Here is an 18,961-nt window from a genome sequence, read left to right on the forward strand (position 1 = left end):
AGCCCGTATCTATTTGCTGTCTCTTTTTCTGGACTTCTCTCTAATACAACGTTCAGAGTCTCTCTATCTCTATTTCAGTCTCTATGTCAGGCCACACCACATAATGACAGACCTGTTGTGTATTAAAGGACCCTGCCCATGCGCCCTCACCCGGTCACCGCCCTCTCTGTGGGCCTTTATAAGCGTCTCAAACAGAGGGGGGCACTAATTTCCAACGAGCGATTGTACACAAGGACTAGCTGTAGTTCACAAAGCAATCCATTCTATTCAAGACTCCTGATATAACGAAGCCATGGACAACCATTCATACAACTTCCCCTCTGACTGCACCCCGCTCACCAACTGCAAGTCTGCCCGTAAGCCGGGTGGATCCACCGTGGTGAACATGGGCAACGCTGGCAAGAGTCCTCCCCGGGACTATCTCCTCTGGTCACTGTGCAACACCTTGTACGTAAACTTCTGCTGCCTGGGATTCATGGCTCTCATCTACTCCATCAAGGTGAGCTCTTTGTCTTTTACTTTTGTTCCAGCCTTAGTGATAAGTTTAAGGTTGGGCCGTTATTTTCATATTATTATAAAGGAAATTTGTCAAAAGGGAGAAGATAGCAAGATGGTGAACTGTTTATGCTTAAATAAGGAATGTCGCAGCAAGTGATGTATAGATGGATCCCAAAAAAAAATTGTTCACTGTCAAATACTTGAATTCGACATCGACACTTTAGCTGTTCTTTTTAAGTTTTAAAAATCGGATTGATCAAATTAAAAATCAGTTTTACTAAACTTTGATCTTTTGATTATAACCACTATTTGTAGAAATGTTTTTAATTTTAAGTGATGAGTGATTTGGAACAAGACACAGGCAGAAATGTTAGATTTTACTGTTTTGAAACTAGTTAATAACACAACACACTAGATTTGAATAAAGGCCACTCTGATGAAAACCAATCTGCAACAAAACTTTCTCTATAATGATTTTGAAGCCCTCTGTATTGCAAGCTTGGCAGTACAAGACAATAGATGTGTCAAACTGCCAAGAGAAACAAAGAACAGTTTGCAAGGCCAAATGCCATTTTGGGAAATGAAGCACAGACCGATTGCTAAACCAACAAGTGGGAACACGCTATCAATTCTCTGCCAAAGTCAAGGTAAAAACTTGCCATGTCAGGATTTGCCGTGCCAGATTTTTGCAACACGTAGAGTAGATGCCATAAAAAGGATTGTTTAACATTTGGTCTGCTGTGTAAATGCCATGCAAAAACATTTGTTGTAAAATGGGGAAATGCAGTATGTGCATAGGGACCTGGTATTCTCCCTGGTCAGCTGGCACACACAGGAGAAGGTTGGTGTGCCCCTCACCACAGGAATGGGGCTGTGCAGAAACAAAAACCTAAACAAATTCCTTTCTCACTTGTAAGACGACTAAAAGATCCTTGAACACTCCGACTGCAAAGCAGGGTGGGACATACTGTAAGGTCACCTGAATAAAAAGGTTACACCACAGATGTGGTGGTACCCTTTACTTAAGTCTTTTATTTCTGTCTGTGTGTAGGGTTCCGCTCTGAATGACAGGCCAGGCCGTGCATTGGCTCAATGCTCAAATTAAAGACAGGGACTGGCTGCTTGTCTGCGTGGGGAGTTAAAAATGGTGTAATTGGCATCTCTGTAATGGGCAAGTACTCATGGGAAATTAGAGAGTGCTGGGGAAAGATTCGGCCCAGTCTGCTTCAAGAAATACTAAGATAGCCTCTGAAGCAGCTCAAAGATTTCGCCAACTGTTGCACAGTCTATCTGCACTGTGTGTGGAAAAACTCAGAACTATGGGAGAAATTGTGAAGAACTGGTTATTAAAGAAAAACACAAGTGAACTTTATAGCATGTCTTTGTTTGGTCTCCTCCTGTCACTACACTTAGCTACTGTTTACATGGGCATAAACAAAAACATTGTTTATGTGTGTGTGTGTGTGTCTGTGTGTGTGTGTGTGTGTGTGTGTGTGTGTGCAGGCCAGGGACCAGAAGACCCAGGGTAACCTGCAGCTTGCCCAGGAGTGCTCGGACAAAGCCAAGTGGTACAACATCCTGGCGGCCGGCTGGAACATGCTGATCCCTCTCCTGGCCGTCGTCATCCTCGTCCTCCTGCTCGTCCACCTGGGCTCGTCCCAGGGCTCGTTTGACTTCCTCGGAGAGGATGGCCTCAAAAACTTCTTCAAACTTTTCAGCTGGTAGATGGACTGGGGGGAGGGAGAGAGAAAAGAAACAAAGAAACAAACACATCAATCTCAAAACGTCGACCGATTCACAGTCACCGTCAGGAGAGGGCATTTGATTAGGCTCCGCAGATTAGATCAGACGTGACAGCTTCTTATAACCTGAGCCAGAGTAGGGCATGTGATACAAGTCTGAGCGTTCTTTTTTCTGTACGGAACATCAGAGACTACCGAGCTTTTGTAAACCTGTTCAGTATTAAAATAACCCTATTGGCAAATGTAAATATTTTGTCAAAACATAGCTAGACAGGAAATTTGACCTATATTTGAGAGTTACAAAGGTAAAAGAATTATAAATAAAGCATAAGACTTTTGAATAGGTCACTTACTGGTCAACCATGTGATACATTTTCAGTGCCTGTGATTTGTTATTTCTCCTAATTTGTATTTCTAATTAAAAAACTTTAGCATCAGAACATTCCTAATTGTAATGTCAGTATTAAAGGCTGTTCAGCCTGCACCTGCCAGTCTCTCAAAAATGGTTAGAAATTTGCTGCAAAGATTGAAGATGCCTGAAATAAAATATAAAACAAAGAATGACTTATAGCTGAATCCAGACTGAAAGACTGAGCATGCAGCTACTCTGAGTCATATTTGTTGTTATTTATTGTATTTATGATGAATGTGGAATTTGGATGACAGCTGAAGTTCCCTCTGGTCAGCGCAGACAGAGAAGAGACAGAGACAGAGAGAGCAGAGAGAGAAGAGAGAACTGCAGAGTTTGAAATCCGTGATGATGAAAAACCACTTTACAAATGACCTCTCATTGAAATTCCTCTATGTCTTAAAGATTTTTTTTTAAATTGTATTACTGCTATAATAGGCTTCATATATTTTATGTCATTATTCATGTATTTTATTCATTTATTTGTTGTTTTACGCATCTTGATCTTCTTCCAACCTCTTTGTGAGTGAGCTTAATAAAACAGATACTGTGAACTCAGTATTAGAAAACAAACTAACCTTCTTTTTCTCCTTTTACCAACTAAACCAAAACGTTCAGGTCTTTTTCAGATCCCCTCTCAGCTAATGAACACAGGGATGAAGAGATGAAGGTTCAAATGGCAGTTGCGGTTCTGCTGCAGCACCTAAACCCAACTTTAAAGTAATACTTATGTGCTCCATGTTCGAGTTTGATCCTGGGGTGGTGTCTGTGTGAAGCAGCGAGGCATGGTTGTTTTCATCCCAGCTGTGAGCTCGCTGCTGTACCAGCTATAAACAGAACATACCAATTAAGGGAAGTGTATATGTGCTGTCCAGCTGTAAGGCAGGGCTGCCCGGGCAGACCACAACAGAGGAGTTAACAGCAGTCTGAAAGCCTGCAGCTGTACGATGGCTCGTATCCACTCCTCCAGTGGTCCTGGTTAATCTACAAAGCCTGAGTCAATGCCTTTTGCGTCACCATCACAGTTGTATGTAGTGTTGGACCACATAATAATAAATTAGAACGCAACCAAAAGTCAAAGTCCATGTTTCTAAGGACAAAACATGGCAACCTATCAGGCTTTTCAGGGGGCGGATCCAGGAAATAATATTCGCTGTGTTTAACATTGCGAAATAGGGTGTTTTCAATGATTCACAAGGGAATAATTCACTGGTCCCGATGAAAAAAATCGAACATGCTTAGGTTGCTGATATCTATTAATGTGTGAAATTTGGTGCGTCTTGAATTTAGGGTGATTGTTGGGCTTGGGCCAAGTTTCTCTTCTGAGTGTCATTCTAAAGATTTGAACTTTTTGTATAGTGTGAAGCCGTGTTAACACACATCTCATACAGTATGTGATGATTAGAACAAATGGGGGGAGGGGCAACATGTAAATCAAGAAGGATGTGATAGCTGAGTACGATTCCAGTCGGTTCATGTCAGAAGCTCTTGATCAATTCAGACACTAAATGTGGACGCCATGTCCCGTTGAGGTCTGACTTCTCCTGCCGTCTCCCTCGTCTTTGATAACTTGGGTGTCCTGCTGACCTCCCACCCTCTGTAAAGCCATCATATTAGCAGCCTCTCCTCTGCTTGCTACTTTATTTATACATACCCAAATCACAGCCTCAAGCTTCCAACTTTCTATTTTCCTCCTGTGGTCTGAGAGAATGGCCTACAGATGTCCTCGAGCAGTGGAGAATTACAGGCTTGCAATGCTGAGGGAGAGGGCGCTGACTTCTGCCTCGGAGACATGCCGGAAGAACACACACAAAAATGTTTTTACTAACAGTAAGAGGTATTTTTAGACTTATCATCATCAGGTAGTTAAAGTTTGGGTAAAGATGAATAGAACATTAACGATCGAACCGAAGTTATAGTAGGCGTCAACACTATTCAAAGCATTTCACAGCAATCTCATCTGAATTGTGACACATATACAGATACGACACCCAGAAGTGTTCTTAAATGACAGCCCTGTTCGCAGATGCCAGTGGAGAGAGAAGGACGTGCAGTACACAGAGTCATCTGCAAACATCCTGTGACACACACTCATGAAGCAACTGTTGATCTGAGCCTTTGTTTGCTGCTGTTAAAAAACAATGGGCGACATCACTGCTCTCAAAAAGTGAGGCCACAGTTTCTTGATCGCCCCCTGCTGGCTGGCTGGTTATAATATACAGCATCAACCCTGCCTCTTCAGTGTTATAGGATAGCGATTTGGACTAAGTTAAAAACTCCCAATTTCCAAGTACAGATCAAATACAGATTTTCTCAGTGGTTTCTGTTAATTTTAGGTAGTTCTTGTCACACTGAAGTTTTTCCAGTAAGTTATTTGATGCTATAAAAAGATTGACTCGTACATTGGACTTCAGTACTCGTTTGCCCTCCACCAATCGCAACTGTGTGGTCTGTGGATCCAGATTTCTTAATCGCCGCAAGATGGCAGTGTTTACATCTGGGATATTTCTGGAAAGTGGGATGAAGTGGAGACGTGTCGTCCATCTACAGACACCACCTTTGCTCCTGACACATTATAGCTGTTGATTCATTGTTTGGTGCTGTTATGACATGCTGCTCACCACATTGGACTCTTTGAAACTCAGATTATTTACATCATGTGTAAAAGTTAGGCACTATCTGCAATTTGCATTTTTAATAAGTAACTGCAATCAAATGTAAACTAGCCTTCCTCTGAAAGAAAATTGTTAACGTCTAAATGACCCATGTTTCAAAGTTGCAGCAGCAGGGTTTCATTGTGTCTCCTGGCATTTCAGATGTGCTCCTCCCAGCCCGGGGGTTAACTGCAGGCAAGTGGAGTCCTCTGGCTGGTAAACAGACAAACACATTGTCTCAGCCCGTATTTTTAACAGATGCATGTCGTACATTGACTGCGGACAAGTAGCAATGGACAATTCCTGTCATTGACTGCTGGAGAACACAACAGTAAACCACTGACTATGGCCAGTACTACAAGGGTGAGATTTCCTGGACACAGGCGGTGGTAGCTCTAAAATATCCAGACCATAAATGTGTGATTGGGCACAGAGTTTAGTCAAAAGGTTTTAAACTTATTGTATCTATGCACAGCCTGCTACATGATTTGGTTACAGTGCCTGAAACATGGAACAGTAGAAGCTCTTGTGTAATGTGACCGGTAATTAATAGAGCCGTTAAACTGGTTTCCACACACTTTGCTCTCCCCGTTTCAAAAGCAAGATAAAGTCAGGTTAAGCCTTTATCAAAAATATTTATAGATGTTAAACCTATAAAAGCAAACAATGGCCACATTAAGCCATAAGCTTTTCTCCCCTTCTGAATAAGATAAGCCTTTTTTTATCTAGTTTTATTTGTCGTGTAAATGAGGTTGACGTTGATAACTCACCACAATTTTATAACTAGTATTTTAAACTGCAGAGGGCAGAGTATTAAATTATCATTATCTTGTTTTCTCTCTGTCTACGAGAACATTTAAAACGTGGATACGCTTCATTCAGAGGCAGACCAGTGCAGATCAGTGCAGATCAGTAAAACGTGTCCGAACACAAGCTTTGCAACATCTGAGATTAATTTTGTTTCTACTAATGTGTTCCAACTGTGTGGACTGTTTCCAACTGGAACACACTTGTGAATTGAACAAGTTATATGCAGTTTTCTGTGTGCATCTTCACCATCCTTCTGAGTGAGTGACAGATCATGTGGCTTGCTGAACTTCAGAGATGTTGTGTAAATTATATATATATATATACGTATATAAAAAAATTGACAAAAACACGTGACAACCAAATCCTAATCAGGTTCCTAGTCCTTAAGAATAAGCTTGAAGCCAGATTCAACTTTGTGTTTTGTTTTCCCTCGGCTCCTCTTGCTTCCACTCCCACATTCCGCCATGAGCTCAAGACGTACAATGTCGGACTTGATCTAAAACAGATGATCAGCATCACTAGAGGGAGCAATGCTCAGAATGGTTAAAAGTTTATCTCCATGGGTCTTATGTAACTGAAAACGCCCCAAGTACAAAGCAAGTCTCATGTTTCCACTTCTTTCGAGCACTTAAGATGTTTTCTTGCTTCACAGACAGACTGCACAACCAACTGAAAGGCACTAATCCTGTCAGTATTAAATGCTGTATGCATTGTGCATGATCCTTTCTTACAATGTGCAATTACAAATATTTACCCGGGACACTTTGCACGGTTATCCCCGGGCCAAAAGGTGCAAAACCTTGTTTATTTGAAAGAGGAGATGAGGAGAAAAATGTTTCGCATGTACAGAGACAAAACTTGTATATATAATTGTATTAACAAAAATGTACACATTTTCTCATGAGGTACACTATGTACCAGTTCAGTGTGGAAACTTTTTATAATTGATATAATTAGGCTAATTTATATAAATGTAAGTTAATTAACTAGATAGTTATCTGGAGAAAACCTGGGAGAAGAGAAAAAAGCTCATTATCAAATCGAGTGACAGATTTCTAATACAATTCTTCAGGTTAATTTGGAATTCATTTTGATTTTTATTTTTATTACGTCTCTTCTCTTTATCATTTTCCCCACATGTTCTTATGTATTATGTATTTGTAGTATGATTACAAATATTATACAATATCTAAGAGGTTGTATGTGTTTGTAAGTTAGGGGTGTCTTGTCACTCCAAGAAGGGACAGGCCAAATGCCCACACAGAATAATGATATATGTATTATATGTATGCACACAGCTACATTCAGGGCCATTACCTTATGGTTAAATGTCACTCCAAATGAGAACAGGCTATATTGACTTAATTGATCAGTCTATAGGTGACCTCCAGAAGAAGTCCTTAAATGAAGTTTGTGTGGATATTCTTCTTGGTGGCCTCCCTGTGAGGAAACAATGTCAAAGTGTGCAGCAACACCACGCAGGGGTTACATAACTTCCCACTTCCGCCCCCACTCGTCGTATCAAGCACCTATGCTATGTTAAGGAGGCAGACAGAGACACCCCCCCCCCCCCCCCTCCAGGCCTCTCCTCCCCAAACCCTCCCACCGAACACGCACCCAGTCGCCAAGAGTCCTGATACCTGGGAGAGTCTACGACACGGGGGCGTTTCCAAACCCCGCTGTGTGGGGCCTGAGGCTGAAGGAGGTGGAGTCCATGGTGGATCATCGACTCCAGCTGTAGGTCACAAGCTGCTGCAACCAGGAAAGAAGGACGTCCACACCGACCTGTGGAAGCACGAAGGAGAGTCAACATGAGCAGGTAAGGAACTCTTTCCAGTCACAGGGTGCAGAGGTGAGCCGGGGTCCTGCAGGTATCAAACGGAAACCGAAAGCATCTCTCCACTAGATGAGTCCGATTCACAGGCTTCACTTTGCTTCAGGACTCAGAGGAAGGCCCGCTTGCTTTGCACCTCAGGATCCATGCATCTTCTTCACTTGTACTCTACCGCAACCAACATGCTGTGGCTGGGCCGCTCCCAAATTCTAATGAATGCAAATACAGGACTGCATTTACCGTCAGTCAACTTCTGAAAAATGGACAGCGTGTGGGTATCAGCAATATATGTGACAATGAGGAAGTAGAGGAAATAAGCACCGCTCCACTGAAAGGGTTTTAACGGAGAATACAAGGGTTAAAAGGGGTTTTTAACGGTGAATCGTGTGAGTCTCCGCTGCTCTATCAGTTTACAAGCTCTGCCTTTGTGCACGGAGCCTGTATTCTGCACAAGTGACCGTCGTGTTCACATGTTCGCGGGCGGATGTGCTTATTTTAACTTTCAAAGACCAGTGCAAACAATTGAACCTGTGTTTGTGTGCGTGTTATTGTGACGCCTCACCAGAACCATTATTCAGATATGTACATTTCGATTTCGTTCCAACAGTTCAATTCAATTTTATTTGATCATCCACTGCAATATCATGCAGGTTCTGCAGAGTTGTGTGAGCATGAGAAGACATAATAACAATTTGAATAAATGTATACATTATTAAATAGGGTGAATGTGTGGCTCTGAATTTTTTGGAGTTGTCTAAGCTTACTTATTTGCTCGGGAGGTCAAATGCTTGACCTTCTGCTGAAAATACACAACTGCTGCTGCTGACATCCTTTATTACACTGTAGAAAATACACTTATTAGGTTAGTTGCTCAGAGATGATTGATCCTATTCCCTTATCTGTATGCTAAATATGTGGTTGGTTAGTTTAGCTTAGCGTAAAGACTGCAAATAGGAAAACAAATAGCCTAGTCCTGTCTAATTGTTACAAACACACAATGATATAATTCTTTTCACTACTTACTATTGGCAAGTGAGGTCAAGTTAAGGTTTGACCTGCTGAAAATAAACTTGGTAGCACTAAAGTTCCGCTGTATATAATTATTTAGAGGAGAACAACATTGAAGGAAATATACAAATTATTTTATTGCAGAGAAAAGATTGATGTCACTCACTCTCACACCTTTGTGCTTAATATGTGGCTGAAGCCAGCAGCTTGTTGCCTAGTTTAGCATAAAGACTGGATACAGAGGGAGGCTGCTAGCCTTGTTCTGTCCAGGTGATTTGTATACACAAGAGTAATCTGAATTCATGCATAAACGGGTAATATAACATCTGATTCCAATATCTCCTAGTGAGGTTAAATTAAAGCTTTATTTATTAAGTTCAGATACAGTCAACACGTTTTTAAATATTTAACATCTAATTGGGGGAGTTTATCTGCCAGTAAATATCTTCATTAAGCTGTTATCAGGCGACTAGAAAGACTTCAGGATGTGACTGCCAACCAACAGGAGTCAAAACGCTATGGTTTAGTTTTTACAGTCTAGATGTGCTGATACTTTTGTTACCCTCACTGACTGGCTGTGTGCTGTAGCTTCATGTTTACTGTACACACATGACGGGGGCATCTTCTCATATAAACCTCAGCACACTTCTCTGCTTTGACTCATTGGATCAGTGTTTAAGTTCAGCATGTTTGCTGTAAGATGAGGAGGGATCCTTCAGTTATGTAACACATCAGAGCACAGTGGTGTCCGATGTCTTGGATAAAACCCGTTTTGTGTGTTTTTACTCGCAGCTGAAGATTGGTGGGGGAGGACTTGAGGTCATGTGAGTTATTCTTGAGCTCTTGCTTCTGTCAGATATTGATTTGCGCACGTTTCCTCCTTAATAACGGCTGAAGGACAGTTTTCCATTATTCTCCCCAAAAAAATGTTCAGTGAGGAACCTGAATGTTCAAGAAGTTGATGTCGAAATCAGAGCATCTATTTTTTTAACCAGTTATGCAAGTCAAGATTTTATAACGTGATATTTTTTTATTATTAGGTCCTTGTTGGAAACTAAAACCAGCCAGCTAAAAGTGATGCATTACACGGTAATTACCCAAATACAGTCTCGATGCTCAATGCAGAGGCTCCTACTGATGTGCATGAGTCCTTGGTGAAGCCGTTCATACAGAAAAACTGTTTCTTTGCACAGGAAGAGAGAGGCCAGCCCGCCAACACTCCTGCCTAGGTCTGGATTCAATCATGGTGCATTCCTAAATTTATGACACAAGTCGACAAAAAATACCACAAAGCTCAGCGGAGGAAACCTGGGGGAAATGAAGAAGAACAGAGGAAAAAGAAGGGAGCATTGCATAATATAGTTCAGTAACACAGATGTGTTGTTTAAAAAAAAAAAAATCAGTGCTAAGACAAGATTTTTTCATAACTGTGGTCATAATTTTCCAGTTAAATAGCGTTTGCTGAATTATGGTAGAAATGGCACTTGATCATTATGTTACTACTTGAATTGGCCTTTAAGATTTTATGAAATTTACCCTGGAACATTATCTAATTTCATAATGTGTATTCAAAGAGTAAGTGGGCTGAATGTAGTCATGCATTTAGTCAAACATTTAACTCCTTAATCCCTAATTAAACTAACTGCATAGGGAATTATTTTTTTTTAAGATCATATCCCTTTAGTGGATATCTATATTTATCTCGATAATGTGAACATTATTATTTCTTTCAACTTTTACGTCTCATTTGCTGCTCCTTCAGGTTCTGGTTGTAAACTGTGAATTATAGGCATCTTTGAGGTGGCTCAATTATACTTCCTTATTGTGCTAGCACAATGTATAAGCAATATTATTTGTATATAAATAAATAAGTCTTTGAGGGAGACAGTGATACCATTTTTCAAAGTTTGGACCAAGAAAGTTTTTTCCAAAACATCTGGAACATAATGTCCTGCTACTTCCAATCTTCACTCAGCTTATCGTTTTTTTGCAAAATCAACAGTATGGTTGTAATTTAGTTTCCAGGGGTCAAACCTTCTTAATGTTTCTTCTGAGCTCTATTTTCAGTGGTAATGCAACCCCGATTGGAATTTACTGTTTGACCTACATCATCTGTATGTTTACAGGTTGAGAAGTCTGTGCTGCAAACACAGACTTCAAACTTTGAGTTAGCATGGCTGTCAAACCCTGCAGAATGTGGGGCAATGGCAGTGTTGACCTTTGTGGGAAATGACATGAATTGGCAACTTTGCATTTGCCTTGCTTTGCTTTTTAGACCAGATGTCAGAGTCCAACATTTATGTAAACCGAAAGCTGTTGTGTTGACTTATCCGACTTTTTTTGGATTGAGGTTTTTTGTCTGTGTCTAGGTTGTCTTAATTTAAAGAAATGTTATGCTAATTATTGTTCTTACATCATTTGAATGCATTACTCAGCTGCAGCTAAAATTGATTCATACAATGATGTAATCATCTAGCTGTGAACCATTTCCAATTCTTACTTGTTGTGTAACAAATTGCCAATGGCTTCATGCTACATTCCTCAAGCCTATGTTGTTCCATAGGCACCAGTATGTCTTTGCAGATGGATAGGAGAGTCCCTATACAGACTATAATATGTGGATAGATCCACATGTTATCATACCTGTATACCCTATACAAGTTGTGGGTTTCTCCTTTGTGAATATCTGTGTAGTTGCATGTGCAGTATTTGGGGAGTTTACCTGCCAGTAAACATCTTCATTAAGCTGTTATCAGGTGACTTGCAAGACTTCAGGATGTGACTGCCAACCAACAGGAGTAAAAATGCTGACGTTTAGTTTTTACAGTCTAGATGTGCTGATACTTTGTTACCCTCACTAACTGGCTGTTTGCTGTAGCTTCATGTTTACTGTAGGCACATGATGGTAGCTTCTTCTCATCTAACCCTATGCACACTTCTCTGCTTTGACTTATTGGATCAGTGTTAAAGTTCAGCGTGTTTGCTGTAAGATTGTGAGGGATCCTTCAGTTATGTAACACTTCAGAGCGCAGTGGTGTCCGATAAAAAGAAATGCAACAAGTTGTGTGTTTTTGCTCACAGCTCAAGTTTGGTGAGGGAGTTTGAGGTCGTACACAGAGTTCTTTCTTGAGTTCTCACTTCTGCCAGATGTTGATTTACACACGTTTCCTCCTTAGTAACGGCTGGAGGATAGTTTCCCATCATCCTCCCCCCCAAATGTTTAAAAAGTTAATGTCGAAAACAGAGCCTCTGTTTTTTGAACCAGTTATGCAACTCTCAAGATTTGACAGCAGTTGCTTTTCTTATGGTTAGATCCTTGTAAGAGCTCATTGTGTTCACTTCACAGATTTGTTTTGGATTAAGGTTTTTTGTCTGTGTCTATGTTGCTGTAATGTCTTAAGAAATGTTATACTAATAATTGTTGTTATATCTATTGAATGCATTACTCTGCTGCAGCTAAAATTGATTCCAACAGTGATGTGATCATCTTGCTATTTAGTGTATATTGAACCATGCTCAACCAATCTTTCTTTGCTGTGTAACAATCTGCTGATGGTGTCAGGCTACATTCCTCAAGCATATGTTGTTCCAAGGGCACCAGTAGGTGTGCAGCCTGTTTGATGGTTTGCAGATGTGTAGGAGACTCCCTATACAGACTATACTATGAGGATAGCTCCACATCTTATCCAATCTGTATGCTTGTCCTATACAAGTTGTGGGTTTCTCTTTTGTGGATATCTGTGTAGTTGCATGTTCAGTATTGACCCCAAACTGCTATTAAAGTGCCTTAACTGAGAAAATGTGTGTCTGACTGGCTCTTTGTCATCAAGGTTGTTCCGTCAAAGTTGTCCGCCTCTCACATCTGATACCATTTTTCCTCTCTGCAGGTGTCTGATCAGCCAGTTGGAGGTGCAGGGCTTCATTGAGAGATGTATGACGGCTGTTGGCACCAAGCCGCATCATGCCCGTAGCCTGGCTGAGGTGCTGGTGGAAGGAGACCACAGAGGCCACTATAGCCATGGGCTCAACAGGATGGGTTAGTGCCGGAACTTATCTGCACATTTAATTTAAGGTAGTAGCACAATTGTCTTTGCATGTAATAAAGATGTAGGTCAAATAGAACTATTGCTGTACTTTTTGACAGACATGTATGTGAAGGACATCAAGACAGGGATCTGTGCCAAGGACGGTGAGCCTGTGATCGAGAAGGAAAGCGTGGCCACGGCACTGGTGGATGGGAAGAATCTCCTGGGTCCTGTGGTGGGAAACTTCTGTATGAATCTGGCCGTAAAGAAAGCCAAGGAAGTCGGCATTGGCTGGGTGGTGGCACATGGTCAGTCCCGTCTTTTTTTAACTGCATCAACACTGTAGAAGGCCACAACAATTAAGGTTCAGACCATGTTAACTAGTTTATTGAGAGCCGATGGTTCACACACAAATGCTCAGGCATTAGATACATGTCTTCATTTGAGTAGACTGAATGTTCAGGGTTCATAAGGAATTATTTCCCCTGTTATAAGATGAATAGTATTTGGTACACAACAGTAAACTGTAGTTAAGATGAATGACTGGATAATAAGCACTCAGCAAGTTGGTGTTTCCATACAATTCACTTAAGTGTCCGCAACTAAAATCCCCCTCAAGTCGATTTTGACATCGACAATGAAATACCATCTTTTAAACCATCTGTGCTAATGCCACTTTTCTTTTGTAGGTTCCAATCATTATGGTATTGCTGGATACTATGCAATGCAAGCTCTGAAGGAAAACATGATTGTGAGTAAAGCATTTATCAGCATATTGACCTCTCTTTAACATTTACTCTGCTGCTGAGGACAAATAGTTAAAATCATTATTCTCCTATTTTATTTCATTACCAAAGACCATACCAATAATCCTATGGATCAGAATACTTTATTGTACAATGTAGGTGGAGGTGAGATGAAATGATTGAGGGTCTGGAGGAAGGTTGAAGGTTGAAGGCTTTGTGTAATGGTTGAAAAATGAAGAGATAGGGGGGTGAAGGGAAAGACATGAAGTAATGAATCAAGGTCATGGGAAAAGATGTGCTGATGCCAGCTGCAGCAGTGGGAATACCGTAGGGAGTTGAGACTCAAAGTTAGGGGCCTGTCTCTCTTTAAGTTTGATGAATAAAGCCCCCAGGACAATTTTCATTGGAAACAATGTAGATGGTGTCCGGATTGTTGTAGATCTTTTATAGAAACTAAACATCTACATACATTGTAGGTAAGGATATTGGAGAAGACCAGTGACTGAGATGTTTCCACATCATCTTCCCTACAAGCAGGGATGGAAGCGTGGATGTGAAAGAAAGACGGGTTGAGGTTGATTGAATTGACTCTTTTTTGCTGCATTTAAGTTAAAGATAAGAACCAATGGAAATGTCAGACATATTTGCATGTTGAGGGTATAAGCAGTGATGTCTGGGCCGAAAGACAGCAGGATCCTGGTTATTGGACTTTGTCTCTGAGTTGACACAGATGGCGTTTGTAGAGAGCATTGATGAGAAAGAAACCAAAATCTGAACTGTGATTCAATGGTTTTTGTGTGGGATTTGGTTCAGCTTTACAGAGATCTCCGATTTAACATGCTGAGGCGTGAGTGGGACGAGGTTAGAGACACAGTCCGTGTGGACAGTTCAATAAAGAAGTTCATTCTTTTGATCCAGACCTGAGGTTCCCCATCACTGGTTTTGAAGGAGCTCCTGTTTTCTCATTAGGGCTTGTGTTATCTTTGCAAGTCTGATGCAGGTCATGTAAAAAGGGGAGAAGAATGGATGAGGATTGCTTACATGCATTTAGCATCAAGTTTAAAAACTTTTCATCTTTCAGTTTCATTCCTTTTTTCTTTTCCAGATGGAAGCTGGAATTTAAACATGTATTATAATAATTTTCTGACCACCACAGGGCATGTCCTTTACCAATACATCCCCACTGGTGGTTCCTTCACGCGCTAAAGAGGTAAATGTATTTGATAATATAAATCATGAGCGGGTCCTTTGGTACTCTGGAAGTTTAATGTATTTACTGTATGTATTTATTTATTTAGTGAAAAAACATATTGCATGTAGAAAATCTGTCCCCTCCTAACCCTGTGATCCTGCTGTTTGCAGTGCACTCTGGGCACCAACCCCATCAGTGTGGCAGCTCCTTCCAAAGATGGAGACAGCTTTGTTCTGGATATGGCCACATCCGCCGTGGCACTCGGAAAGGTGAGATCAGGTTTATCATTATAGGTCCTCAGGGCATGCCGTACCAACTGCACCTACACAAGGAAGTTTGATTCATTTGACTAATATAGCCTTATTTAAGTTTGTGATTAGACAGAATTCACTTCACAGAATCATTGACTATCTGATGCAATGACATCACATGTTGTGTTCTTATCAGCTAAATGAGATATGTGTGTATGTTAAGTCATCCCACTCTTGTACTGAATGTGTAATGTAAACAGGTGGAGCTGCATGAGCGTCGTGGAGACACCATTCCCGAGGGCTGGGGCTGTGACGCTCAGGGAAAGCTGACAACAGATCCCAAGAGAGTCCTCGATGGAGGAGGACTGGTGCCCGTCGGCGGCAGTGAAGCCACAGGTCAGAAACCAGAAGATAAAACTGTTGGCGTTCAACTCAGGGAGATAGAAATCCTGGGGCCTTTACTGCAAAGCAAGTTCAACGTAGCCAGGACATATTTTAGTTTTCCGGCCTCACTCAACCAAACATAAGCCGTTCTGATAACCTGCACTACGAAGCTGGTTATCAATTGTCTCAGTTTACCCTGAGTTTAGGTGTTTGAGGTGACTGACTGTGTCTGAGTTGTGACACAGCCGTCAGCTGCAGGTGTAGAGTGAAAGAACACACACAGAAACAGCCTTCTCACTTTCTACTTCTTGTAGAAGTTTATTTTAATTGGTCAGGAGATGAAATTTATCACATCCTCTTTGAGGAGAAATAAACAGAACGGTTTTCTCCTTCATCATTCACTACATAAGAAATGCAAAAGGCCCAAATGAAATAGCATCTACCTGATTTAATTAGCTTTTTGAATGGGTGGGAGGGGCAATATCCTAGTTTACTCTGTTGTTGTATAATTGTACATTCTACCCCATGATATATTTTATTCTATACTGTACAGATTTTTTCTATATATTAAATGACTTACATTCATGTCATTCTGTGTCTGTTTGTTTCAGGAGGATATAAAGGCTACGGCTTGGGAATGATGGTGGAGGTGTTCTGTGGTATCTTGGCCGGTGCCAAGTACAGCAAACATGTCCGCACTTGGAAAGTAACGGATCGTGTTGCAGACCTGGTACGTGCTTTATTTTTTTTATTTTTTTTACTTGAACACATAGTTACTTTAAAAAACCTCATGAGTTTGGATCTGGATTTGAAAAATAATCTTTAGAAATGTATTTAACTCCTGCATGGAGCCATGTAACTTATGTTCCTCTTTCCAAAGAACAATTAACAAACTGTTGCCCAGTTGACAAAGCATCAGTATAATTTATTACTTTATTAACGACAGCAAATAAATGAGGCATGACAGCAGAGTTCTTTGGAACCGAGTGGTACCAGCTGACTTTTACAGCCACTGTTATCGAAAAGAAATCAGAGAGTCAGACGGTGGCTCGATTCTGATATGTTTATAAGTCCCTTTTCTTTATATTGGCTCTATGTGCACAGTGTGGTCATTGTCCTCGCTATGTTCTCAGGGTCAGTGTTTTGTGGCGATCAACCCGGAGAACTTTGCTGATGGTTTTAACGACAGAATGGCTGACCTGCTCTCCATCCAGAGAGGCCTGGACCCCGTGAGTGCATCCTGATGGTGCAATGCTGAAAAACTATTGAGGTTTAAAGCAAAGTAACTATTTTAACTTCTTTCTGTGGTCCTAGGCTGAGGCAGAGAGTCCTGTCCTGGCTGCTGGAGATCCAGAGAGGATGAATATGAAGAAGTGTGAAGAGATGGGTGGGATTCCTTACCACATCAATGTTGTCAACTACATGGTAAGATTTCAGAAAGTGACGACACCAAACAGTCTGGCCCGTGGAGCCCTGTAGAGCATGTGGCGTATAAGTGAGCTTTAGAGCCGCGGTAGGTTGCTCTTTGGACCAAACCAGGCTCTCTGTTTCCCTTCTACTTCATATGCTAAGCTCAAGCTTAATGTTTACTGTACACACATGACATTGATCATTTTATCTAATAACTCTCAGACCAAAATCAGGAAGTACAATTGGGGTTTTTAAACGGTTGAGTCGTTCCTGTTCCTGGCTATTTATGTGTCGATGCTCGAAAGTTCAGCAACAAGATACCGGCAAAATAAAGAGGAAGAATAAATTGGCGCATTCACCCAAGAGTCATGTTTCCATCCCTGCCTATTGGGGCCAGAGTCAGTTAAAACACTTGTCTACTGCAGAAACATCTGATCCAAGAGTGAATGTATGTTAGTGGGTTATTAACGGGTGGAAAAGGTGCATAACTTCTGCAAGAAATCAGTTGAGCATATCCCACTAGTGCATTAAGCCAAAAACTCTTTTATGCTGAGTTAACCTGACTTGATTTTTGATTTGTCTGCAGAATGAATGTGCGCAGAAAATCGGCGTCAGCCCGCTGCTGCCATGTGACAAGCTCCTCCCCGATCAATAATCATGCCAGCTGAAATTCTCAACATGGAAGGAATCTGGCTCTTTTGCTCCTCCGCAGTGCAACGTTGGAATGTGGCTTCATGTACTGCACGTTCACAGTCATGGCTTATGCAGATTTTTCAAGGGTTAATTTGGAAGAAATATACCATGTAAATGTTAAGTGGAAAGGAAAAGATCAAAAGTTCAAGGAACATTTTGAAAGCTTATTTTAAATATTTTAGGATGTCTGGAGATTACTCATCTGCAGATGTCAAAACGTAAACATGTCTTCAAGATGTTGTTTCTCTGTGAGTGAAATATGCAGATTTGTCTGAAGCTCTTGTAAACCACCAGATGTAATTGATCTAAGAAAGACTGGGTGGTGATGTTGAAGATGATTTGGTATTAACAAGCCAGTTGGCTCATTCCCTGTATAAACCATTTTTTCTAAATATACTTTATAAAAGCATTTTAAATTGACTATGGGACCATGTTCAGGTTTTTCTTTTTACTCCAAGGTTATTATAAAGCAACAATCATTTGTGCCTTATTAAAAAATATAAAATTTGTTCATCTATGACTTTTATTTCATCGCTGTTTTTCAACATCTTCTCTATCTTCAAAAACAAGAACCCATATGCATATCAATCACCAGATAGCAACATGAGTGAAATTCCATTTATCAACACACCTTTAACTCACAGTTTATATATATATGAATGTCATCTTTAATATATTTTATTAATTATTGCTTGTCAGGATTTAACTATGTTCAAATAATGCCTTTGCCTTTATCATTTGAGTAACAGCTATTCATTTGACACGTTTTCATTAACTTGTTAACATTTTCTGTGATGTTGTGTTGTTTGTAGTGTAATATGCAGAAAGCAACAAACTGAGGCTTACCCTGACCTCTGTGCTGATCAACCCTCATATGGTTCAGCTGTTCTGAGTCATTTCAGTTAACTCTGAGTCCGGTAAACGTGCATGTAGTGCATAAATACTACCATTCACCATATTAATGGATGGAGGAAGAAGATTTATTTTAAGCAACTGGAGTTGGAAGGTTTAATGCGTAACTGGACATTTATATATAAACAGCATTGAGAGAACTAAGAGGTTAACTATATTTTACCTTTATGCATTCTGAAGAGCTGATATAGTTTAAGATGTTGAATATATTTATTTAGCTGTATCCTGAAGGGCAAAAAGTGGTACGGGCTGCAGACGATGAAAATAAAGATCAAATCAAAAATCAATAATTGTTACAATATAGTTTAACCCAACTGCCTCAGGTTTTGTGTGATTTGTTGTTGATAAATCCTCTATTAAAGTGGTAAAAAAGCATTCTATCAGTACTAATTG

General features: G+C 40.6%; 2 protein-coding genes across 2 annotated transcripts; both read left to right on the forward strand.

The window, feature by feature from the left end:
- The first annotated feature begins 208 nt into the window (after positions 1 to 208).
- On the forward strand, positions 209 to 3,222 carry ifitm5 (interferon induced transmembrane protein 5). Its single transcript, XM_062390822.1, has 2 exons — positions 209 to 499; positions 2,002 to 3,222. The coding sequence occupies exons 1-2, from the start codon at positions 293 to 295 to the stop codon at positions 2,221 to 2,223; spliced, it is 429 nt and encodes a 142-aa protein (XP_062246806.1). The 5' UTR covers positions 209 to 292; the 3' UTR covers positions 2,224 to 3,222.
- Positions 3,223 to 7,776: 4,554 nt separating this feature from the next.
- LOC133955204 (uncharacterized oxidoreductase YjmC-like) lies at positions 7,777 to 18,165 on the forward strand. Its single transcript, XM_062389912.1, has 11 exons — positions 7,777 to 7,932; positions 12,843 to 12,991; positions 13,100 to 13,288; positions 13,670 to 13,731; positions 14,883 to 14,936; positions 15,089 to 15,187; positions 15,430 to 15,565; positions 16,165 to 16,283; positions 16,687 to 16,782; positions 16,868 to 16,978; positions 17,550 to 18,165. The coding sequence occupies exons 1-11, from the start codon at positions 7,925 to 7,927 to the stop codon at positions 17,616 to 17,618; spliced, it is 1,092 nt and encodes a 363-aa protein (XP_062245896.1). The 5' UTR covers positions 7,777 to 7,924; the 3' UTR covers positions 17,619 to 18,165.
- Positions 18,166 to 18,961: the final 796 nt, after the last annotated feature.

Source organism: Platichthys flesus, chromosome 6, assembly GCF_949316205.1.
Source record: "Platichthys flesus chromosome 6, fPlaFle2.1, whole genome shotgun sequence".
NCBI classification, from domain to species: domain Eukaryota; kingdom Metazoa; phylum Chordata; class Actinopteri; order Pleuronectiformes; family Pleuronectidae; genus Platichthys; species Platichthys flesus.

Coding starts and splice junctions, on each gene's coding strand:
- ifitm5 (XM_062390822.1), top strand. CDS start 293: ATGGACAACCATTCATACAACTTCCCCTCTGACTGCACCCCGCTCACC. Junction 500..2,001: donor CTCTCATCTACTCCATCAAG/GTGAGCTCTTTG, acceptor GTGTGTGTGCAG/GCCAGGGACCAGAAGACCCA.
- LOC133955204 (XM_062389912.1), top strand. Junction 13,732..14,882: donor CTCTGAAGGAAAACATGATT/GTGAGTAAAGCA, acceptor TGACCACCACAG/GGCATGTCCTTTACCAATAC. Junction 15,566..16,164: donor CGGCGGCAGTGAAGCCACAG/GTCAGAAACCAG, acceptor TGTTTGTTTCAG/GAGGATATAAAGGCTACGGC.